The sequence below is a fragment of the Salminus brasiliensis genome, chromosome 11 (genome assembly GCF_030463535.1).
Source record: "Salminus brasiliensis chromosome 11, fSalBra1.hap2, whole genome shotgun sequence".
NCBI lineage: Eukaryota > Metazoa > Chordata > Actinopteri > Characiformes > Bryconidae > Salminus > Salminus brasiliensis.
In genome coordinates, this window is record NC_132888.1 from 11,300,512 (window position 1) to 11,326,164 (window position 25,653).

Genomic DNA, 25,653 nt, shown 5'->3' on the forward strand with positions numbered 1-25,653 from the left:
ATGGCTTTCAATAGAGCTGGGTCACTGAAAGTCTCTGAAAGTAGCAGGATGAGTTCTAATGTGTATCAAACTATTCTTTTCTGCTCAGATTCAGTCAAATACAACTGTCCTCATGGTGCCTGGTAATTAGGGGTAATGACCAAAAGCTTAAGGCAAAGAAATGGAATGTACTTAAGTCAGTCACCCAGCAGAGCATGCTTTTCACTTACTGCAGATACAACGGTAGGGAGAAAGACCCACAAACAAAGCATGGCTAGGCAAAGCTCAGCATCTGGTGATGTCCATGGGTTCCAGACTTTAAGCAGTCAGTGACTGGGTTCATGATCCAAAGCCTTTCACATTAACTGTCAAACATGATGGAGGCACAGTTATGGCATGGGCATGTATGGCTGCCACTAGTGTGGGTCACAGGTGTTTAGTGACAATATGACTGCTGATAGAAGTAGCAGGATGAATTATAACATGTGTCAAACTGTACTTTCTGCTCAGATTCAGTCAAATGTCTATTTTTAGGGAGTTCAGAGATCAGAGTTACTCAAACGCATTTATACAATCAATTGTAGTTAATAATGTAACAGGGTGCAAATCTCATTAAATTATAAAACAAACTAACTAACCAATATTGCATATAGGGTGCATAAAGATTGCCTTGAAGAGGGTCAGGTGACTTGTAGCATGTAGAGTGGGTGGGAAAATGAAGTCAGTGTTAGTGAGTTTAGTGAGTAAAGCAATTGTGCAAACCTTCTGCTCCTGCCACTCTTATCTGGCTCACTAATGTCTAAGACACTGCTCTTTTGTGGGACATTTATGGAAGAGCTGATCAGTGACCTATATGTGGAAATTCTTTTTGAGCTTAGTTAATTTATTTATGTTATTTATTTAACATATTTTAGGGCTTGTATAATAATAGCATATATAAGTTTAATTATTATGAGTACTATTACTATTATTAGTATTTAATATTAATATTATATATGAATTAATATCAGCAATTGCTACTACTGTTTCTGGATATAAGATCTTTATGTATGTTGCGTTTGCGGTTGATAAGTTGTTTTCACAATGGAATAATGATCACAGCAATATGTTTAAAGGTTTCCTAGAATGGAAATCTGTATTTTTTCTGTAGCTGAATATGTAGCTGATTAAGAAGTTTGAGTTCATAGAAGTGACAAACCGTAACCATTAAACTCTATTGTCTCTTTGTTTAAATCAAAATCCCACATAAGCAATGTCCATTTCAAAACCCCAAGACCCCAGTCTTAACCCACTTTATTTACACCTCCAAAATGTACATACATTTATTCCACTAGTGAAAGCCTTTCAAGCCTTTGATTATGGTGTTTCGATACTTGTAGTCAGTAAGAAAATCACTGGAAGACTCAGATAGTTGTAGTTGGAAAATGGTTGACAAATTGTTCTTGTAACAGTGCTAAAAGCAGCTATGCTATGCTACGTGGCTCCTGTGAGTGATCACAGTGACGTAAACCAGCTAATCAGAGCTCAGCTTGTCATATATATAAAAAATGTTTTATAAAAAATCAGGGGATATAACAGTATAAATAAGTAAATAGGTTTGAAAAATTGCATCTGAACAGTTCTTGCCCCAACCAAAGTCAAAAATCTTTGATTTATACATAAAAAAACACCTAAAATACAGTGATGTGACAGTGGATTCCTGTGTATCTAACTCTCTATTTACACCACTATGTGTTTATATGACTGTCTTTCTGTTCCATTGTAACAATATTTGATCAGACTCCAGACCACCGCAAAAGAAATGAGCCCAATCAGTACTTGAGAGGTTTTCATTTCTAACATTTAAAGGGTCAATTTCAAATCACATTCAATCAGATTCATTTGTTTAGTGCTTTTTACAACTGATGTTGCAAAACAGATTTACAGAAATCAAGTAAAAAGTAAAAATAAAAAACCAAAAAAACATAACTTTTCTTCAGTTTGAAACTTTGGAGGAACCTATTAAGGTGTTTTGAGGAACCTTCAATAAAAGGTTTAGAAAAAGAGGGTTCCTTGGAAGTCCGTCAAAGCACCTTAAGAGATTCCACTACAGTTTCAAATTGAAAACCCTCTAAACATTTCTCAAGGAACTTATACTTTTATCAGTGTGCTCATTTACTGCATATTCAGCCTACAGTTTAGCCACACACATGAAGTTGACATTATAAAGAATGTTTCAGTCTGGGCTGCTTTTTTAATTAGATACATGACAGACAATCAGAACAGCAAAAAGCTGTTCTGAAAATTTGAAAATTAAATGGTAATGTAATTAATGAAATCTATGTTCCATACATGAAACCACTTATTGTTGCTGTCATGCAAAGATCATCTTCTTTTTTGCTAGATTCACATCTTTGACAAAATTGGGAATCTATCAGTTGATACATGATAAACTGACAAGGAAGAAATGTTTCAAAATGACTTAAATATTTTTATATGGACTTCTCCTGTAAAGTTGCCATTATTTTGATACACGGTTTTGCATGACAGCAATGACAAAGTTCACCTGTTAACTTGCTATTGTCTCATATATATATATATATATATATATATATATATATATATATATATATATATATATATATATATATATATATATAAATACCACCAGTATCGTCAGTGGGTGAACCCTAAAGTAGCTGAAATCACTAATTATAGGGGTGTTAGAATTAAAGATTTGAAGAAGTAGCCATACTGATGGCTACAATCAGTGGCCATTTTATGGTCCATGACTCTTATTGTCTATAAGGACTTTTGACTTTTGACCTGCCCACTATAGCTCTCTCTTACACACTCAAGCAGGAAATGGCAAGGGGTAGGTTTCATCACATTTCTGCTGACTCACTCGAGTTGTGCCAAGCAAAGCTGCCTGCTGCCTTACTCTATAAAGTGATTATAAAGATAATGTCTTTGTAAAATATTGCTGTGGAGAAAAGTTATTGTAGTCTCAATTAAGATCCATGACAAACACATACAGCGTGGAGATGTTTGCACTGGCCCTGATGCAGTTTGATGTAAGGGGAAGTAGGCACTGAACATGTTCTAACTCTAGATGTATTTGCATGTACGAGTAAGTAGTCAAGACTGAATAACTGAATTAGTGATAAGGAATAATTGTTAGTTGACATTATTTAAGTAGGAAAAACATTAAAATTAAAATAAACAATCATTCAATTATACAAAACAATGATTAAAATAACATGACAACGGTAGTATGTGTGTATTTACTCAGCAAAACACTAATATTAGAATAAAAACAGTGAAAGTAGTGAAAAAGTAGTGAAATTCATGAGTGGTTACTGTTATTTTTTACTGTAGTGTATGTAGTCAATGTAAAAGATGTTATTCCAAGTCATTTTGGAGCATTTTATTGATCTGTTAATGATGTAAAGAACAACTGCCAGATTTCCAATTTTGTAAAAAACTAAAAAATGTCAAAAATAGACCATTTTGGAGCATTTCTATTGGTCCATTCATCGTAAACTTTTGACACATTGTTAAGAACAAATGCCAGACTCATATTATGTAAAAATGTAAATGCAAAATTGGAAATACAAGGTTTTTGCGTGACAGCAACCATATATAAGGCTAATATGAGTGACCCTTGTTACGACCCTTGTTTGCGCGCCGGGTGTTGTTTCTGTTCGCGCTTCTGCGTCACGTGACCCTGGTGCGCACGTGTAAGTGACAGAAGTGCTCATGGAGAAAGAGAGAGAAAGAGACAGATGGGGAGGGGGGGGGAGGAAGGGAGGGGATATAGGTAGAGGCAACCGGAGAGAACGAAAAGGAGAGAGAGAGGAATGGAGGAAAGAGGAGAGAGAAAATAGAGAGAAAAGAGACGGGGAATAAGACGGAAAGAAGTGAATACAGCGAGCAGTTTCGGCGAGGCGGTATTTTTTTATTTACTACCCGTATTCGCACAAGCCCCGCCTCAAATCGTCTTGTACATTTCTAACCAATCCTAATGCAGGACGCAGGACCTCACTAGCCAATCCTCGTGCAGTATACAGAACTGCCACGCATTTCGTTTGACGTACTCTGAACGGAACGATTTGAATGGGAACTGCTGGCCAATCACAGCGAAGGTGGGCGGGGCTTGTCCGAATATGGGTGGGGAAAGTGTGGCTGACTCGATGGGCACGCATTCATGTACACATAGACACAGAGGGGAGCGGTGCGGCGGGGTGACCGGCTTTTTGTGTTTAAATAGGCCAAAAACCTGCCTTGGCTTTTATTTTACACCACAGGCTTAAGATTTATTTTAGTCTGGGGTAAAAGTGGATCGGCTGTGAAGGAAAAACAACCAACATTGCGGTTAATGTAGCTAACGTTAAGCCGCCGATCATTTCTCGTGCCTGTCGTGCACAGAGGTAAGCCGTATATATCTAAATATACGTGTTATATATATATATATATATATATATATATATATATAAGTGTTTCTAGAGTTTTATATTGTATACGGTCATTTATATGCTATAACCACCTTAACTGTCCTCTTTCAACTCTAACATTATTATTATTATACATTACTATACCCAACATTAGTGCTCGTGTATTCCCTTCTGTCTGTCCCGTTTGGGTTTTCTTGAAATAGACGTTTCTTTTGTTAGTACAGTTTATTTTTGTCTATAAACTTTGTCAGTGTCCTAATGTGAGCTGAGCTGCACTATAGTCCTACTGCCTGCTGCTGTGTTTGGCTGTTTCCCCCATAGAAAATAATGGTGCGCTATTTTCTGGCTGGCTGTCTTCACTGAAGACCATCATTTGGAGCAAAAAGGCAAACATAACTACTGTTTTGGTGGTTTACTATAATCGTGGACTTACACAAGCAGCCTACGTGCTAATGGTTAGTTAATAGCTTATAGTTAATGATTAGTGCGACCCGGGCTACTGGGGTCTGAGCAAGTAGCGTTAAAGCTACTGGAAGTGTAACAGACTCACGAAACTGAAAGTTTAATTTCATTTATTTTATTTAATAAATATATTAGTTATTTTCAGGTATTTATTATGTTTTTTTTCATTAAATAAAAATGCAATGTCTTTTAATCTGCTTGGACTAATTCACTATGTATGTTGTGTTTTTATATTTCGTCTGTAGGAAATCGTGTAACAGTCCGAGATGGAGCCGTAATTCAGGGTAAATCTATTAATAAAAAAAAAAAGAAAAAGGCTTTTGCATCTTTGGCTGGAAAGTTTTCTGGCTGGACATGGTCACGTCGCTCGGTGCTAACAGCGCCGCCAGTTGTGCAGCACGCAGCCATGTGTACGAGCGATTTGGTAGAAAATGAGGATTGGACGTGAGCTACGTGCGCATCTGGGAGTAGACGAGATGAAATGGAGAGCTTGGGCAGCGCGGACCTTTTAGACGAAAGCTCTTCTTGCGGAAACACTAGCGTTTGCTCCAAGCCGGAGAAAGGGGCCCACGGCTCGGCGGAGGGTCATGCGGTGGTGAACATGGGGCTGAAAGCTTACTGCGTGCCCGCGCCTGGGAGCAGCACGGCTGCCGAGCTGTTGGCGGACCTGGCGTCCAAGACGGTGGGGCCTGGGATCACTGTGCTGAAGAAAGAGGCCAAAACCGGCTTGCCGTTGTGCAACGGAGAGGTGCTGTCCCCCACGGCAACTACAGAGGCCAGTCACTCAGGGGTCCCAGCCCAGACGCCCAATGGCTGCAGGCAGTTGAATGGACTGAGTGAAACTCAGAATGGCCTCCTGCTGAACTCCGACAGGATCGCTCCTGCACATGAAAAATGCCCACTTCTGACAAAGCGAGCAAACGGGGACTTGAAGTGTAGACAGCCACAGCATCAAAGGCGGAGAGATGATGAGAACAGGGCATCAGGGTCTTGGGTTCTGGATGGAGGCAGTGTGGGGTTAGGATCATCGGGTGCTGCTTTAGAAGCACCCAATGGGTTAGACCCTTGTCCGCCTTCTGACTGCAAAAGAAGGAGGCTGGAGGCTGAGGCAAAAGCGGACAGTGGTAAAAGCACGCAAGCGGTAGGGACCTTTGCATCCAACAGCCAGCACCACAGTCATGGCAACTCCTTCACTGTGTCGTCGCCCAACAGAGTCCACCACAACAGCAGGCACAAAGTGACATGGAACGGCACACTGGGGAACGGGTCCTCTTCAGATGCACCCTCCATGCCTCCAGTAGTGGGAGCTGGGGATGGTTGGTCTGCGGAGCGCATCGCCCAGCTGTATATAGTGCCTTGTATGAAATACTATGGCATCTGTGTTAAAGATGGCTTCTTGGGCCCGCGGTTGGGGGACCAGGTTCTAAAGGAGGTGGAGACGCTAAATCAGAGTGGGAAGTTTCGAGGGGGACAGCTGGTGAGCCAGAGGAGCATCCCTTCTAAAAATATCCGTGGAGACCAGATAGCATGGGTGGAGGGCAAGGAACCAGGCTGTGAAAGTATCGGCAACCTCATGGCACATATTGACGAGGCCATCATGCGCAGTTCTGCCAATGGCCAGCTTGGGGATTATGTCATTAATGGCCGCACTAAGGTAAGATGTTTAAGATGCAGGTAATATTAAATGGATTTTGCTTGTTTTTGGTGCACAAATGTTATGATTGGACCTCTGGGGAGAAAATACAACAAGATAAACTAATTTCCCATCAAGTTACCCTTTCAGAGATGAAGATTTGTTGTTTTGTGGTAATAGTGAGGATGTAAGATATTACTGTTTGTATACACCTGTACACACACATGCCTTTTGTTTGTGTTTGTATATACGTGTGTGGTGGTTTGTGTACAGGCCCCATGACACACATCATGCTCATCTCACAACACAACTGGTGTGCTGGCAGCTGCTTAGTGATGTAGGCCTGGACCTAGTTTCTCAGAGCTTTCGCACTGCGTTCACACTATCGATTTTAAGATGATTTGGACTGATGTTTAATGTGATACTTTAACATTTTAAAAATGTTGTTGCTTTGCAGTATCTGTTTGTAAATCTGGCCTTTACAATGTGGGTATAATGGGAAAACTGTGGAAATTTGATTTTGCAGCACCAATTTTTTCAGCAGTGCCACTGGAAACAGAATGCTGCTGTTTTGACCAGGCCTGATTACATGTGCCGTTAGGGGCCCAACTATCTTTCTAAATAACAAACTTGCATAGCAGTTCAGTCTTATGTTTTTGTTATGGACTCATAGTCTCAAGGCAATATGCGTAAACTCACAGATCCTCTCAAAACGTATGGCTTATCAGAGGGTCATGACAGAACCTGAACTCAGATGTTTGTTTTCAGTGTATTTCACAGTGTTATTAGCGGCCCCACCCTAATAAAAGCAAGCATGTTGATTTCACCTACATTAATTTCCAAGATAAGAATTTAGCTAACCAAATTATATGGACTTGAAAAGTAAAATACAAATAAGAAGCCAAGTTCAGCTTCCTTGCTGAAGTAACTACTACCATACCCACTATTATAGCACTATACTACTACTCCCCCCCCCCCCCCTTTGTTTTTGTGTTTTTGCTACTATGTATGTATAAAAATAGGCTTCTGTTGAAATACCCCTTTGTCTATTGTCAGTGTTTGTTCACATTAAAAAGGAAGAAGTGCAGTTGACCTTTTCTAGGCAATTTTAAAACTAAATTTGTTCTGGAATAGAGAATTACACAGAGAATTACTGGAATGAGAATTACACACATTTTTGGAGCTTATGGACTTTAAACCCCCCCCCCCCTAAACTTGCCCTGGTCACCCCATTTATACAGTCCTAGAATCACCACTGCTGACAGGAATAAATATCATTGGCAAAAGGCTTACCGTAGGACCCTGCCCAAGGAAGCCTTTAGGTATATCTTGCCCACTAATAGAAAAGGAAGTAGTTGTTAACACCAGGGCTGCAGTATTGACTGTGTGAAGTGGCGGAAGTTGTGAACCGCCATAGCAAGGCGTGATCAAGTTATCTAATGTTTTAATGATCTCAACCTTCATCACTGTCTGTAGACAGCGATATGCAGTTTCATTGGTTCCGAAATTAAATTTGCTGCTGGCTCTCAGACTAATTCTTGCACCTACTCTAGCTTAGGTAGAGCTACTGTTCTATCAGCTCTCACGATCAGTGCTTTGTTGGCTTTGAAGGCTACTCTGTCAGTAACTACCTGCAACCCCTACCAAAACAACGCATTCTTACTGACGATGCGTTCTGCAAGGGTTTGTGTATGTTGGTACTTCTTGAATAGTGTAACCGTCCTCCTTTTGTGCAGGTTGGTCTGTTTTTCAGAACAGCTTATTCTGTACGTGCTTGAGTCAAAATCCGACCTGCAGAAATGGTGTATGCCATAATCAAATTCTCCAAAGTTTACAAAACACCTGCTTATAGTAACTTTTTAAATCTCATACTGGCAATGTTTTCTGCTTGAGAACTCTGAACTCTGTTTTGTGTGTGATCCTTTTCCTACGTGCCCAGTACAAATATTTTTCAGTAGAAATTGAAGGCAGAACTATGCAAGATGGCGTCACTGACCCAGATGCACTCTGAATATTCCAGCATGCCCATCACCCCACATACATAGCTAAGAGAGGAACTGCTCCCATGACGCAGGTTTGGTTATTGGAGCTTGTTGGGTCATACCGGGATCGAGTGTTCTTTTTGCGCCATGCTCAGGTCACTATGTTCTCTTGGCACATGATGAACGTATACATTCATGTGCCAGATATTGTTTGCGTCCATCAAAAAAGACTGCTAATCTGATTATGTGTATTATTCTCAGTGGCTACTATCCTGGGTTAAGTCCCATTTTACCCTCTTAAGTTTAGTCAGTGGAAATGTAAATAAGGTTTCCTTGGTTGAGAGATGGCCTTGGGTATGGTAATTTTTGCATTTTTAAAGCATGCTGTTCAGCTCTTAAAAACAATAGTGTGTTTAATATAGTTGCACTTTATAAAAGATGATTTACATACTGTCCTAGATTACATACAATTAATGTTTTATCGTTATTTTGTTGTCTGTAATTCAAATATCCACATCAGTAAAACATAATGTAATGTAAAACTAAGTACAAAGCCAGTTTTATTTTCTTTTCTGTAGCAAGCAGGCAAGTTGGCAGAGAATAGAAAGGCCTTTACAAAATGTCCACAAACGCAAAACCAGTAGCTGAAGGCCAGTTGGAAACTCCCCATGTTTCCTGTGCTGAAAGAAACCTGAGCTAGTTGAACCTTCTTTAAATGCAAGTGCTCTAAAAGTGGTAACTTTTCCACTGGTGTGAGAGTAGGGCAATAAGGGGTGAGCTGCCATTTTGCTACAGTTCCCGTGAGTGTGTTATTGAGTGATTACCTATTCTTTAGTGCCAACTGTGTTATTCCTTGTCCCTCGCCTTTAAAAAAAACTAGGATGCTATAAGTGGTATATGTGTGAAGAACCCATTAAATGAACTTTAATGTAAAGGTTCATTTCCATGTTGGAGGTTCTTCATACTCTCAGCTCTTTTATAAAAGCGGTTCTTTTATGACATTGCTCAAAGGACCTAAATTTGTGAATAATGTGTGGCTTATAAAAGGCTTTAGGGTGAAACCAAAGAAACCCTTACATGGATTAAAGCAGTTGTGTATTATACAGAATTTCGCACATCTCAAAAACCTTCAACCACTAATAAACACATTGGCTAAATGTCAGGGATGAGATTCAGTGACCAATTAAGAAGTCATCAATTAAAAAGCCACCACTGTTAAATAAACAGCAGGTTTCCAATGTTTTGTTAGCCAGAAGCTCTTGTTTTGTTATGCTTGAGTCAGAAAGTCAAAATACAGGAATAGAGAAACCTTGAAAGTGGGTAAAAGTTAGATGTGTGGCCTCCAATTGATTACCAGAGTAGCTGTTCCAACAACATCCACTAGATTTGAAGAGTTGTATGTAAGCAAGAGACTTTAGCATCAGAATTGCTCGTCCTTTCTCGCTTGCTCACAGGGTATTAGGTACCCCCCCATTTCCCTAATCGCCCCTCCCCCACTCTTATTTTGCTCGCTCAGTCTCCTTTTCTCCAGTGCCTTATCAGCCCCTTTCTTGCTTGTTGGCCAAAATATTTCCCCTACCGTTTCCTTGGCAACAGGGCATGCAGCACGGTGCGGAGAGTGAACATGAGGGTGAGTTTGGACGGCGTGCCCATAAAAATGCCCAGAATAATGCCAGTGACACATAAACACCTTCTTGCTGCTGCTGCAGCGCTCAATACAAAGACATGCTCTCAAATCTTAAACCTCTTCTGCGGTTTTTATTACTCTACCTGCATAAATGCGGAACGTGGCATACAGAGGAAGAGATGATGTGCTGGATGGATGGAGTTAGAGAGGAACAGAGAAAGAAGAAAAAGAAAGAATGGATGGATGGATGGGAGAGAGGGAGGGAGCATTTAACAACACTGTCCACATGGTAACGGGAGTCTGCTGCAGTGTGTCCTCATGTGCCCCTCCCCGAGCTGCAGACAGGCAGATACAGCACTGAATCTTGTGTAGTAGCTCAGCACGCACCACGCTGGCAGCTACGCACAAACACTAACAGACACTGCGCTATGAGAACAACAAAGGCAGTCGTAGCTTTACCAGACAACAGCTACTAGCTTTAGCTCTGAGGCTAGTCTGGTTGTATACAGCTCAGTCACATCCTATATGCCTTGTGTGTATCAGTAGACCTGGAATAATGGAGACACTCCATTAAAAACCTTTGTTTGTTTCGAATCGATTTTCTTATAGTAATCAATTGTAAAATGTAATTAATAGAAATGCAATTTCCCTGTGAGGAAAACATTAGGACCCTACATTTGTTGCTACTTAAAATGTCTAAAATTAGAATCAGGTGCAGCACATCAGCTGTGGATGATTAGAGCATGGTTAGAGAGGAGTTTGGGGAAGGCAGTCTTATTCAGACCTCAGACTTTTAGTTTAGTTTGTTGAAGTGAATGGTATCACCATGGTGGGATCCAGAGAGCTTTCTGAAATCTTTAGGAAAAAAGTAAGCATCTAACTTGCAAATTCAGCCCAAGAGCAGTTTCATCAAAATTAGCCAGAGAACACTTAGAAAAAGACCTGGACTTCTTTAGTTTTATATTATATTACCTCCATCTGTCAGTATTTCAAATGTTTATATATATATATATATATAATATAAAACATTTGAAATACTGACAGATGGTAATATATATATATATATATATATAGGTTTCCAAGGTGTCCTAGTGTTTTCACCTGACTATATATCTTCCATATCTAACCATTTTAATGTTTTTTAGCCTCTTCCCTGTGACGCTCTGACTAGAACACAGGATTTTGATGGTAAATAGAAGGCAGGAACCAAAGCACTATTGAAGAGAGTGAGTCAGTCCTGCGGTGTTTGGTCAGTGGAGACAGGAACGTTCTGTGATTTCATGGTGGTTTTGAAAGCTGTACTGGCCGGGCTTTCTCTGTGGACCGCCACAACCACACGAAGGATGCATCTTTCAAACCATGACGCATTCAACTGAAGGAGAGTCGCTAATTTAGAATGTCGCAAAGATTTAAGGAAAGCTGCGATGAAATCTGAGCGAGGTGGCTGGGCAAGTGGGACTCCGAGCTTTGCCGTGTTTCTCAACAGTGTGACTCAGAGTCAGGCACAAAGCCCTGACACCAGACCCAGTTCTGAGAATTCAACAAGACTCACGGTCACGTACGCATGCACAGACAGACAGATAGCCGGATAACCTTTCACACACATGCCCCATCACCTTCTGCTCAGCTTAAAATAAACTGATTGCAATTTTTTTTTTTGTTCTGTCCTATAATTGAGATTGATCTCTTTTAGTAAAATGTTAGATGTTGACTACATGTTACATTTCCAGAAACAGTGAAATCCAGATTGCTTTTCAGTCATAAGCTTGGTTTTGTTTTAAATGATCAAATAAACCATTATTAACTTTATTATTATTCTTATTGCTGCTACTTCTGCTAGATTTGAATGCTTTGAAATGGAGAATGAACGAGTTTTTCTACAATATCAGATGCAAAAAAAGCTCTACAGACAAGAAAAGCCTAGAAACCACAAGAAAAGATTAGAACCTAAAAGGTGACTATTAACTGAAAGTGTCGGATGAGTTGTATGCCGTTTTCGTACACAGAACAGAGGAGTCAGTCACTCGAAAGGACCGGTCACACATGACCCGGAGTTGCATTTAGCAAACTCGATGACTCCATGTTGACTCATGTCTGTTTTGAGTTCTTGCCAAGATGCTCTTCTGCTGACAAGAGTTTTAAATGTGCAGGATTGCTATCAGAATGCCAAGTGAATGCACCGTTTCCCTGTATTTTTGTGGCCCTGTCCCACCCCAGTGTCCTCCTTCCTCACTCTACTCAACTTCTGCAGCATGTTTACAGTCTGGTTTATTGTCATTTCAGACTAACCTGATCTAAATTAAATGAAAGACTGGTATGCATTCAAATACAGTTTATTGTAGGTATGTGCCGTATGTTTTACAGTGTTTGTGTTAGTCAGGCAAAAGTATTATGTTGGCAGTAGTGCGGCAACCTCTCGGACAGTAAATCAGTCAAATTTGAATTATGTTCATAAATCTATACATAAACACATCATCTGCTTACATTTTATTAATTTTTGTCCCCAATAACTACGTATGTTATTAGTTTGCCAGTCATATGTGTATATGCAGAGGCGTGCTTCAGGGCTCATACATCTACATGTCAACTCAGTTACAGGTTTGGGTTTTCTTTAGGAACATAACATTTTAATATTTGGCACAGAATAAATTTCCATTTCAGTTCTTTTATTATATTTTGTCATGGCCATGCGAAATCTGTGTCTCCAGATTGGCATCTTTACAGGAGAAAGAAAAACATTCAATATTTTTCTATAAGTTTTCATATATTATAAAGATCATTTCTGACATCAGTCATTTTGGGGCATAGTCCATTCAACATGAAATCTGACTAAATCCAAAGAACCAGATTCAAGTGTTTTACAATTCATTCATTCAATTCATTCATTTTCTTCTTGTATTGATTCGTTATGATAAAAGCTGCATCGATCATTAGATGAATTTAATTGTAAGAACATGAAAATGCAGCAGTGTAATGAATGACATTTTGTTAAAAAAAATTGTTTAAACAAATACTTCACATACAATTATAAAATTGTTTAAAAGCAATTAAGTAATATAATTAAGTAAATAAATATCATTTTTTATTTTGTTTTAAACATATCTATACAGAATGGGGGAGTAGAAAACAAAACCAACAACAAAAAAAAACCCTTACATTTAGTCTTACTTGAATTGACGAGAGATTGACAGGTAGATTGTTTAAAATATAAAATTTTACTTGCGTCTGTTTGTATGGAAAGATAATCTGACAATCTCAGTCACCCCACTTTCTCGGGTTTAGCAGTCCCAATTCTTTGTTTTTTTTTTTTTTTGTTTTTTTTTTTATAAACTGGGAGTTTTTTCATAAACCTTCATGGGTTGGACCAGATGCATATAACTAAATGCACCTGCACAATAAAACCCAGAATCGTATAACAAAAATTAATAAATAAAAAATAAATTAATGTCTCTTTTTTCTTGCTTAATACTTAGTGTGTTGCTATATTACTTTAAAGCTTGAACAGCTGAATCGAAGGCTTCAACTGTATTATTTTGTTTATTTACTGTGTTCATAAATTGAATGGATTTGCTCTTAACTCAAAGGTTTCCTTTTTTTCTAGTGACATTTTAAATAATCAAGGCTAAAGCTTTATCTCCAGTACCACCAAATGCATATCATGTTGACCCATTGCATTTTACAGTTTGATTATCTGTACATAATGATGAATTCACTCGCTTGAAGTTTGAAGCACCTTCACAAATCTTTTAAGCTTACTTTTTTTTCCTTTCAGTTGAGACTGTCATCCACAGTGATCATGTGATACAGAGACGGGCCTTTCAATCAGATAGTATCTTTTCTTCACCCTGCACTCCAAGACGTGCATTCACATACATTAAAGGCTCCAGTGCTGCCCAAGCATCTATAGGGACCTTTTGTGTTTATGCTCGAGGCGAGGGTTGTGACTGGCGAGCCTTAGTGTCATGCTAATTGTGGTTAATTATGGGCAGTTTGTCTGAGCATTCCCTCTTCCTCAAAGTGACAGCGCTGCACTACTGTATCTAAAGAATTCGACTTGGCTGTCTTTATTGTTCCAGTGTGGATAACTGATCTGTTTGTTGTTTTTGCTCCTGTCTCGTGAAAAGTGGTTGTTTTCTGACTATCATATCTGTTGCTCCACCCTCCATTGATGTCATCAGATGTCCCAGAAGGACTTCCACCCTGTGGGGGGTTATCCGGCTTATTTTCCAAACTCCCCTAACTATGGCTTTTATAGTCTTTTAACAGTAAAGCCCCCTTCCCAAGTCCTCTGAGAGTTCCACCCTGTAGGGGGTCATCCTGCTCGCATTCTTAACTCCACTAAGCATGACACGTTCTACAAAGAGAAACACACACACACACACCCTTTTTTCCGTGAACACACAGAGCATGTCTTTACACTCTTCTCTCGTATTCTAAAAAAATCTGATTCGTCTGACTCCATAGTGTTAATCTGTGTGTGATTGATTCTGCCTGATGTGGCATGTATCAACAGTTAATAATAGTGTAAAAGAAAAATCAGTGTGGCCATGATGGGGACAGGTCAAAGTTTAATGACCAGACAATGGTGCCACATTACTCTAATGAGTGCACACAAGCATGACTGCTTGGAAAAACCACACAAGCAGAAGAAACACGCTTACTCGGACAGTCGTTTGGCAGTCCCCACTATGACTTTCTCGTCCAAACCTAGTTCTGTCCTAATTGGACTGGAAGGCACCATTCAGCATTTTTGGTTTTTTTGTGCTTTAAATGTAGGCACTCTTCTAATGCCTTTTGTAAATTGTTTGCTTGAACCTAGGAGAACGTGTAATAAACAAAGATGCAGGAGAGGTTTGTGCAGTGATACTAGATCTGTGGAGGTGGTAGTGGTGTAAAAATGCATTAGTTTGAGATCAGAGATTTGCAGCCTAGTAGTTTCACGGTGTTGTGTATAGGTTAAGCATCATACGAATTCCTCTTTGCAGGCCTGAGCCCCATGTGCAGCTGTAGTGTCCATGTGACTCGCTGTGTTTACCCCCCTGCGTTGGGGAGGGGACGATGCATGATAAGAGCTGAAATAACAGCGAGTGAGAGAGCCTGTTTGGGCGGGGAGGGTAGGATCCGTTCTCTCTAGGGCTTGATAAAGCGCTGACAGTATCTGAGAGTCAGTCAGAAACCCGGGGAACCCTGATGGCTCAATTTTCTGTTGAAACAGCCACTTCTCCTCCCCCCTGACTAGGACTACACCACATAATCTGAAGGCTGTCTTTCTGAATCTTTTAAACCTTTTGTTGTACCAAATGTTTCATGCATTTGAGGGCAGATTAGATGTTGGCAGTACCTCACAGACTCACACAGACTCTCCAGATATTATTTCATTCCAGATGGATCTTCTGATTTGTATGGAGGTGGCCAGGGTAGAGGTGGTTAACTCTGTGCAGGCATCACATAGCGTTACATGAACAATAACATTTTAACTGACTAACTGGACAGGAATAAGTCACTTTAGTAATTCTAAGTGATCCTGACTGTTTGGAAGTCTTCCAAGCTTTTGTGTCATCCTGGTTGAGTTGGACAGTTTGTTGTATTTCACGTCTCTTATTTGGGCATGACCAATTATAACATGCCAAAAATATTAGTATTTTAGTATATAATATTTAGTATTTAAATATATATTTTAATATGACTTTATATGAGCAAAATAATTAAATGACATTTATACTTAAACATAACGTGAGAGGAATTTCAAACAGAATATACACATATAACATTAGTACAGGTGAAAGGATACACATTGATTATCTTTATCAACAGTGGCATCTGCAAAGGGGAGGGATATATTAGGCAGCAAGTGAACAGTATTGTGATGTGGGCTAGACGAGTCAGAACATCTCCACAACAAGAAAAGACAAAGACAACTGGTGAACCAACTGGGGTCATGGGCATCTAAGGCGCATTGAGGCGATCCAGGGGGGCCCAACCGTACAACTTGAGGACTGTTTTGGTGCCACTGGATGCCTCGAACGGTCAGACCAACTCAATAGCACCCTAAATATTTGTGCTTTATTGGTGTGATTATGTCCAACAGATAGATTGATTGGGAGGTGAGCTAAAAGGGCAAGGCTGTTTTCTATTTTGTTCGGTGCTTCCACTAGTGTAAAGGGGTCTCTGCTTGCTGATGCGGCAGTTGGTGTATGGCGGAGGACGAGGCTGGGTATGGCTTAAAGGCGCAGTGTATTATCTTTAGCGCTCAGGCGTGTGTGCACTTAGGCAGGTGCTACAGAAATAATTCTTCATCTTGACACCAGGACTAGCTTTCAAATCGAGGAGCACAACCCTACTCTTGAAGGGCCAGCTTCCCCGAACAGCTGCATGCATGTGTGCGATTTGTCATTGGGTTCATGTTTTGAAAAAAAGAATAAAAAAGAAAAAGGGGGCTTAAAAGTCAGGTGTGTGTGGAGTAAGAGACTTGTGTGGCCCATTGCCATTCCTGTTAGCTAATCTCCTGCTAATATTGGCCTTATTTAGAGCTCCCTGTACTCAGCTGAAGGATAGAGTTTAAGAGCTACTTACCAAACCAATGACTTTTCTGACGCCTTGTTCATGTTCCTGTACCCGGCTTCTTAAGGAATAATAAACTGCCATTCCACAGGAGGGTAATGGTGCAGAATATTATACTGTGGTGTTTAGTATGTGCCTCAGACATGCATTCAACATAAATGAGCAGATTTTCACAATATACTATGTCCCGATATTTATGTATACAAATTGTCATATTGCCCAAACCTAATGTTTTTCATGACCTCAAGAGCAGTTTAGACACCCTAAAGGTACATACATTTGAAATTTTGTCCCTGTTCATTTTTAACAGGTAGTAGCCAAAAAATGCATGAGGAATTGTGGGCTGACGAGCTGCATGAACACGACTTGCAGCAAAAAACTTTGAGCTGGCTTCAACTTAAAGCAATTTAAACACATAGCAGCCACGCTGTGCTGATCAATCGGGCAAAAGCCACACTTCGTTGTCCGTTCACATGTCAGTGAACAGTGCCTACATGTAAACCTAAAAGGACTGGAACAGTTCCAGATTAAAGGCAGCTGTGACCCTCTTTTTATTTTTATTTTATTATATCCCCCCCTTCTTCTTCAGAGCATAGTTTAGCATGTTGTTGGCATGTTCAATTTAATAATTATAGTTGAGTACAGTTGAAAAAAAGTGTGGGAGAATTTGTCATTGAAAGCAATTGTAAAGCAACAAAAAAGAGACATATTTCAACTACCATCATACTTAAAAAGGCCAAAAAGACCAAGTGTATGAGTAGTCTGTTTGAGAGGATGCGTTTAAATCCACAACTTGATTGACTGACTGACACATTCCTTCACGTCCTTGATTGACTGACACATTCCATGATCAGTGCATTCCTTCACATCTTGCGCTGTAGGCAGACATCACCAGCGCCTCGCCGCTTAAAGGTCTGGTGTAATCTGTCTATTCTTCACACCTCATGCAGCGGACATGCACCTCAATCATGGCAAAGGCTCAGATTTTTTGTCAAGGTCTCAGTAAGGGCTGATTTTGGAGGACTTGAAATGTTCAAGCTTTGTAAATTCTTCTAAACGTGCAGCCACCCTCATGAGCATGAGGGTTTAAATATCCCAAAAAAATTGATTAATTTTAAAGTATGAAGTAACATCTGAAGGATGCTGCAGAATAGCTGGAGTAGCCATATAAGTGGTGTAAACTCCAGAATAAATCACAGTCTGCAAACTGTATGTTTTGGAGTAAAGAAAAAAGGGAAATAAAAAGTAATGGAAAAAAAAACATTAAAAGAGCACCTACCCAACTGTTCTGGTAATCTTTCATTGTTTTGGGTTGTGTTGCAGCCAGTGGCATTGGCAATATTTTAGTGGAAGAAAGAAGAATGGATTCTGCAAAATAACAAAAGATCCTGGATTTGTTTGATTTGAGGCTGTGGTGTTTACTATTTTTCCAAGAAAAAAAAACACTATCATTTGGCCTGGTGTGCAACTTTTTCTGTATTAGCCTGAATCTGGTGCAGAAATTGTCCTGTTCAAATGTTGAATTCTGTAATATACTTAGATAGAAACATTAATTTAAAATCAATTAAAGCCACACACTCCTTATTTTTGCTGCACCTAAAAAGTATATTGAGGTGGTTAGGAGTTGTCGCTGGCTTGGTCAAACAAAAGCTTGTATGTGAAGGTAACAGTCATACAGCATTTCTCACAATATAGCCTGTTGTTCTTTCTTCTCTTTCCTCAAAGAATTACAGAAGCACAATGGTGTCTCTGAAATGTTGTTGTCTTTTGTTTTTTCACTCGCTGATCCCACTGTTTCTCAGAACGACCTCTCTGCCTTCATCCCTAGGCTATGGTGGCGTGTTACCCTGGCAACGGCACAAGATACGTGCGTCACGTGGATAATCCGAACGGAGATGGACGCTGCATTACCTGCATCTACTATCTAAATAAGGACTGGGACGTGAAGGTACGCTATCTCACACCGACTTCTCTCACTGACGTCAGACCAGCCTGGTCAGCTGGAAACAACATCAGCGTGTACTTCATGCGTAGCACGCAACCAGATAGCATGCAGCTATGTAAAAGATGACTCCTCTGTACATTGCGATGGGGATTTCTTTGTCTTATCAAGATATGTGATCTGTTTGTGTGTGTCTTCTGTGTGTATGTATATACAGGTTCATGGGGGCCTGTTGCAGCTATACCCAGAGGGGCGAAATGTCGTTGCCAACATTGAACCGCTTTTTGACCGTCTGCTCATTTTCTGGTCTGATCGGCGGAATCCTCATGAGGTGAAGCCAGCCTATGCCACACGGTGAGTTAGCAGTCATATACTTACAGGGAGCTGTAAGTAAGCTTTATAGCAAGTTAGCTTCAGCCATGCTGCATGACAGTCGCATTGCAAAAAAAAAAAACGTATTTTTTTTTTTGCCCGTAATCTGCTACTGGCCTCTGTTTCAGTCTGCACACACACCCACATGCTTCCTCTCCACACGTTCTTCATAACCCCTCACACAGTCAACACACACACTCTGCTTTAGAAAAGAAGGAAAAACCTTAACTTTTAAGTGAAGCCGGTGTAAAAGGAGTTCATTCCAAGTCATTTTGGAGTATTTCTATTGGGCCATTTGTAGCATAACTTTAAAGAACAGTGTGTGTTTTATATTAATACATTATCCACACACACACACACAAAATGGCATTCAAAAGTTTAGGCACCTCGTTCAAAAATCACCTGGTCTGTAAAACAGCTGAAGATGAAGAGTGTGGCTTCTGCAGCAGGATGATGATGATCCTAATCACACCACAAAATCACAGTGGTGAATTCAAGATGAAGGTTTTGCAGGTCATACAAGATGTCCAACGAATCTTACAGATACTTGCTACAGGGGGTGTTACGAAGTACTGACCATGAAGGGTGCAAAAAAAAATTGGTCTTGGGCCCTTTTCCCTGTAAAAACAAACAAAAAAGCAATTCATCTTGAACGTTATGCTTTTTGGAAATCAGGTCAACAGAAATTTGACCCATGGATGCCCAGGTGTATATAATTATACACAGTTTATGTAAGTAAGTTATATAAATTGTGTAATATATTATACAATCATTTTAACTTCCTGCTCTTCCGTCTCTGCACTGCCGGCCACCTGTGTTGACTCTCCCCAAAACCAGCCCTTATTTGATCTTGCACTACAGAACAGCAGGTCTTCCTCAGGAAGAGTCCTCTGTTGAAAGGTGTTTGCAAAGTATTTTTGGATCTTACATTGCACCAAAAGAAAACACACTTTCCTTTTGTTACGTATCTAGAAGATCACTTATCTAGAAGGCCAGATAGGGTTATTAAGAATAGGAGTGTGTGTTTTGTGTGCATACAGTATATGTGTAGGAAGGTAGGGAAGTAGGGGTAGGTGTCTCCTGTATGTATGAACCGGTGACAGCTGGGGCGAGGCAGGGCACAGGAAGTACGCTTTTCCTGAGTGTGAGAGCCCAGCGGTTCAATATCAGCATTTGCACTGAGGGGAGAGAGACAGGAATAAACAAATGAGCCTCGCTGGGGAGCCCAGCTTGGCAAGCCTTCTCACTGAGGTGTTTACTACAAAAGCAGCATTGTTGAACTTAGAGCTGTCACTATTGATTATTTTAATAATCAAGATGTCTTCTGCTCATGTTGACAATTAATCAAATCTGGTTATATGGCTGCCTAACTCATCTAAACCTCTTTGTTTTTCCATGCCATAGCTATGCCATCACCGTTTGGTACTTTGATGCAAAGGAGCGGGCTGAGGCCAAGGAAAAGTACAGACTTGGTGAGTTCCAGGAATATTTCCACTTTGGGATTAGATCCTAAACTAAGGCCCAGAGCTAGTTGATGGTAGTTCCTTTTCAGAGAACATCTATTGCTTGACTTAAAGATCATGCCACATACAGTCTCCTCTGAAGGTATTGGAATGACAAGGTCAGGTGTTTTGTTTTGGTTTGTGCACTGAAGCAATTTCAGTTAGAGATACAAGTGAGATGATGAATCAGAATTTCATCTTTTATTTTCTAATATTTACATCTAGATCTGAAAATGGCACCTTTTTATAGCATATCAAAAACAAAAAAATGGCTTTGACATTCCAATTTTTCCAGAGGAGACCCTATATTTACTTGAACAGCTTTAGCTCATAACACATAAACCAATCCAGGCACTGGTGCATACCTGAGATTTTAATCTGTGGTCGTACTGATGCAGTGTATTTCAGTATCTGGCAAGCGTTTTTCAGATGAATGCTTGAAAAATTGACCAGAGGAGGATGGGTTTTGAGTCTTGGTTTTTCTCAAGGTTTCTTCCTCTCAATCTGAGGGAGTTTTTCCCCTTGCTGCTGTTGCCACAGGCTTGCTCAAATAGGCTCAGACGCGGATCTCTGTAAAGCTGCTTTGTGACAGCAGTCAAAGTGAAAAGAGCTATATAAATGACTTTGAATTTAACTGAATGTAATTCATAATGGCCTAAAGCGTTTTACCAACTAATTATCTACACACATACATACTGTAAACACCACAAAAATCTTGCTTTATTTTAGTCAATTTCTTTCTTTTCATTAGCATATGCAATATATTTACTTGTATGCTTACAAGAATGCTTTCTAGAAGGAAAACATATTTTCTGTGTCTGAGGATGAGATTTGATTGGTCATCAGTATTTTACACTTTAAAATGATTTTACTGAGCTATGTGTCATATTTCATACTACAAAGATTAGTTTTGCCCAGATAAATAAAAGTTCCTTAATATGTAGGTTTTTATTTATTTATTCATTTTTTTATATCCCTACCTCTGGAGCCTGGATTGACCGTTTACTGAGACCAAGAAGGTTAAATGTGTTTGGATTGTTATTGATTCTGACCCCAAAAGTACAAAAATCATATAAGTAAAGTGTGTATGATTTTAAACTTATGATGCACTATTGTGTGGTTTGGTGTGAGCTAAATAAAAGTGATAAATAAGAGGACTATAAACCGCTGCATCTCAAACTGTATGTGACAGCTGTTGTGTTAAAATCAAAGAAAAGGATTCAACCCTTAGTCAGTTATTAAATTCTTGACAAAATAATAAATTTGGTCAATTTTAATGAAACAATAATGTATTAATCAAGGTAACAATCCTAAAGGATTGACAAAGTAATAAAAGAACATCTCTATAATACATACCTATACTCTGTGTTGCAGGATGAATTATTTATATTCACATTTCCTAACAACCAACAGCTCCCATTTTTATAATCCTTTTGCAGTACAAATAAAGACTTTATCATCAGAGGAATCAGTTAAACAATAGGCTAGGTGGTGGTTATTGTTGTTTCATGACATACAATATGAGAAAGGACACTCAAAGATTGTAGGAGTCCTCAAGGAACTATGGTTTATGGGCAAATTCCCCTCATCTTGGGGAAGGGGTACACTTAAGAGAGAATGTAATATCACAATTAACACCATGGAGAGGGTTCCAGCATGTCCACAATATCCCACCCCTGCAACGCACATCCGGTAGAGATAAGAGAGGGACCTTTTGCTCACAGTTTGTTTGATCGCTGCCACCTGCAGTTTTATGGTAGGCTAGGAACATTCCAAGGATCCGATCTGGGGCCTTTTTTCAATCCTGGTCAGGCTAATGCTCATATTCACAGTCGGGGACATGTGTAGACTATGTGCTGCTGTGGTAGTTTTTTTTTGTTACTGTCAAATGATGAAACTGATCACACTTATTGCAAATCAAAACATTGATTTGCAATAAGATTTTTAAAAAGTGGTTCAAATCTTTTTCAAAAATGTTTCAGCATGATTTTTTTTTTAAGTGATTAGAATATTTTTAGCCGTGATCCAAATGTTTTGATGACTAATCCAATTCTTTAGAAGAATAATTTAAGTATTTTTGAGAGACATGCACTATATTGACAAAAGTATTGGGGCACCATTATTGTTTCTTCCAAAAAACAAGGGTATTAAAACTGATTGGACTCCTTTTGACAGGTTATTGTACAGACAAGCTTACCTAGAAGAAAGGCGCCGCATGCCAGTTTGCTCATATTTGGATTTCCTACCAAATAAAATATGAAGATGCACTGGATGTTAACCGCAGATTTATAATTGACAGTAGAGTTATCATTGAGGATGTTTTAAGTTATATTAGAAGCTAGTCCAGAAGAGGCAGTTGTATAGGAATTCTGTTACTGTCAGGGAAAATGAAAGTTGTGTAAGGCTCTGTAATGCTGTCATGTGGTATGACTGAATACCAATAATATAATTTATTGCAAAAAAACAGCAGACCTTTTGTACTTTTAACAGTATTGTCCAAGCTTAAAGTTGGCAGTTCATCTTCTTTGAATGCTAACCAAACATGCTTTCTCTCTCTCTTTTACAGCTACAGGACAGAAAGGGGTTGAAGTGCGGGTTACTCAAAGTGAGAACACCTAAACTCTCACCAGCTCAGACAGCACAGTGTGTCCTTCCATGTACGTGCCTACTCGCGCTGTTACCTGAACAACTGTTTAAGGGAAGACATGAAGAGCATGATGGGCAGCAAAGGCCACTACAGTTGAACAATCCCGGCAATCCCTCCTATTGGTCTCTGACTAACCAATAAGACACTTGGGTGAGATTCTGTTGACCATGGAAGAGGCTGAGCAAATACAGAGGATTGCTGTCGGATTGGTCACTGACTCAGTCAGTCACACTCAGCTTGGCCGCGACTGAAGGGCTGAAAACTTGTGGATTTTTTTCTCACTGTGGTGAGAAGTCATCTAACAGACATGCCAAAATGTTTGAGAGAGGACCGTTATTGGACTTTTTATTTTGTTTTTGCTGCCTCTTTGTATTAAGTACTGTTTTTGCATAGTAAAAAAAATCAGCTTCTCTCTGGTCACACATGCTCCTTATATTATTATAAGTATTAGCATGTTTTTACGTAGAAGACAGCTGTGACTCGACCAGGTTGGAAGGAGAAGAGGATGAGAAGACTTCAGCAGACTTGGTCCTAACCATATCATAGCCTCCACAAAGGAGCAGTGTTATTGGGCAGCACTTCTCAGCATTTAAAGAAATGATGAGAAACTGTCACCATTGAACTACACCAAGATCGACACCTGACTCACACACAGTATCTGGCAAGGTTTGGAGACATTTCGGAGTGAACAGAGAACCTTATGACTGCTGGTACTGAGAGCAAGAGCTTGGTCATTTGTCACACATCAAGTAGGAGCATTCCCACTCAAGCATGCCTCCACTAATACACACCAGTGTATAACCTGGAGTACACATTACAGCAGGAGTACAGCAGGAGGGTCGAAACAGGGTTCGCTGAATGTGACCTTTTTATTTGTGTGTGTGTGTGTGTGTGTGTGTTCAAGTGAGAATGTTAGTTAGTCTTTCATGGCCTACCCTTGCCTGTAACAATGTTCTTTTAAACTAAATGGCCTTCTCTTGTTAAGAAGCACAGACTAAGTGAAGTTTGAACCTGATATATGCTAGTATGCCTTTAAAAGGTCTCTCTGAGACCCCATGGTGATGCACTTGATTGAGTCGTCTTCAGATATAGGGAGCTGACAATCTCTTATTCCAAGAGTCGTAACAAATGGCTGAATATACAGCGCTTAGCAAGTTACAGTAGTAGAGCACAGGTCGGCACAAAATACATCTATCCCTGCTAGGACTCAGCCTCTCTATCCTTGTGCCTACATTTCCCAGAAGGCATTACATGTTCAAATGCAGAATCGTACAAGAAATTAAAGGAATATGGACTCATGGTGAAAAAAGATAAGAGGATAAAGTGAGGATATAATAGGTAGCGAGGATAAGATGCAACACCTATAGTCTTGTGCAAAAGTTTGGACACCCCTGGTCAAATTACTTTCTCCCCCCCCTATAGAGGTTCTGACTCTCCACAGATATTGAAAAGCATAGTCCCTGTTTATTTGTTTAATTTTAATTAATTTTTTTTTTACAATCTGTTAAATTCAGATGATGAATAGCAATTGAGCTGTGAAATGAAATGTGCTAATTCTATTTTTTTTCCCCTGTATAGGGTTTTTTTGCATTTAGAAAGTCTACAAAGTATATAATTTGACCAGAGATGCTAAAAACTTTTCATGAGACAGAGTATGTAGTGGTAATTTGTCTACATGTCAACTGGAATTAGTTTGATCACAGCATAGAAAATGGCACAAAATAGCCAGAAATTATTTGTAAAACAAATCTCATGATTACATTTTAGTGCCTAACCCTAATTCACTATCACCACTAACTGACAAGGATGATTAAAATGATCAAATAGATTTAGTATTCATTCAGAAAAGTATTATTACATTTACTCTTAGAAAACAATGAGTGGATGTGTTTACTATGGATGGAATCGATGCAAAGACAGACGTGTGTGATGTGCAGCAGAGCCGCCCAGGCAGCCATTAAAATCAAGGGGTGGATTTTTACTTTCTGGACCTGGATTTCCACCTCTTATGATGTATATCCCCTTTCTAGTTATGTTGTCTTTTGGCTGTCATCCTCACATGACCACATTTGAGGTTCTGATCTATTCATTTTCTAAATGAATGCAAGTTCACAAGTACATGAAACTAGAATGTCCAAGAAACCTTCATCAAGTTTTGAGCAACATCGAAGCCTGGAGCCTTAAAAATAAGGCCATTTGTTATCTTGAGGTTTAAAGTAAATTGCTTTTAGACTGGAATTGGATTTGGCTAACTAACCGTTACAAAAGTAGACTATACTATGAGACTGGATGTGGCCTTTTTCTGTGTTGATGTGTTTGGATATTTGCAGATGGTCAGAGAAGTCATTAACAAAGCACTTTATTGTACAGAAAATATGATTGATCTGAATGAGAGAGAAAATATATGTAAATTGCTTTGTGATGTGTATAATAACATGATTAAAATGCAATAGACAATTTAAAACGATGAGTATGGAGAAGATGGAGAACAAATTAAATATTTGCTTACTTTT

General features: G+C 39.4%; 1 protein-coding gene across 2 annotated transcripts; it reads left to right on the plus strand.

Annotated features, from left to right (window-relative positions):
* The first annotated feature begins 4,090 nt into the window (after positions 1 to 4,090).
* Positions 4,091 to 25,653, plus strand: egln2 (egl-9 family hypoxia-inducible factor 2). 2 transcript variants are annotated; one of them, XM_072691671.1, is made up of 7 exons: positions 4,091 to 4,388; positions 4,734 to 4,867; positions 5,120 to 6,528; positions 18,506 to 18,625; positions 18,837 to 18,973; positions 20,396 to 20,463; positions 23,060 to 25,653. In XM_072691671.1, the coding sequence occupies exons 3-7, from the start codon at positions 5,356 to 5,358 to the stop codon at positions 23,110 to 23,112; spliced, it is 1,551 nt and encodes a 516-aa protein (XP_072547772.1). In that variant the 5' UTR covers positions 4,091 to 4,388; positions 4,734 to 4,867; positions 5,120 to 5,355; the 3' UTR covers positions 23,113 to 25,653. The 2 variants fall into 2 exon arrangements, with proteins under 2 accessions (XP_072547772.1, XP_072547771.1); XM_072691670.1 differs by lacking the exon at positions 4,734 to 4,867.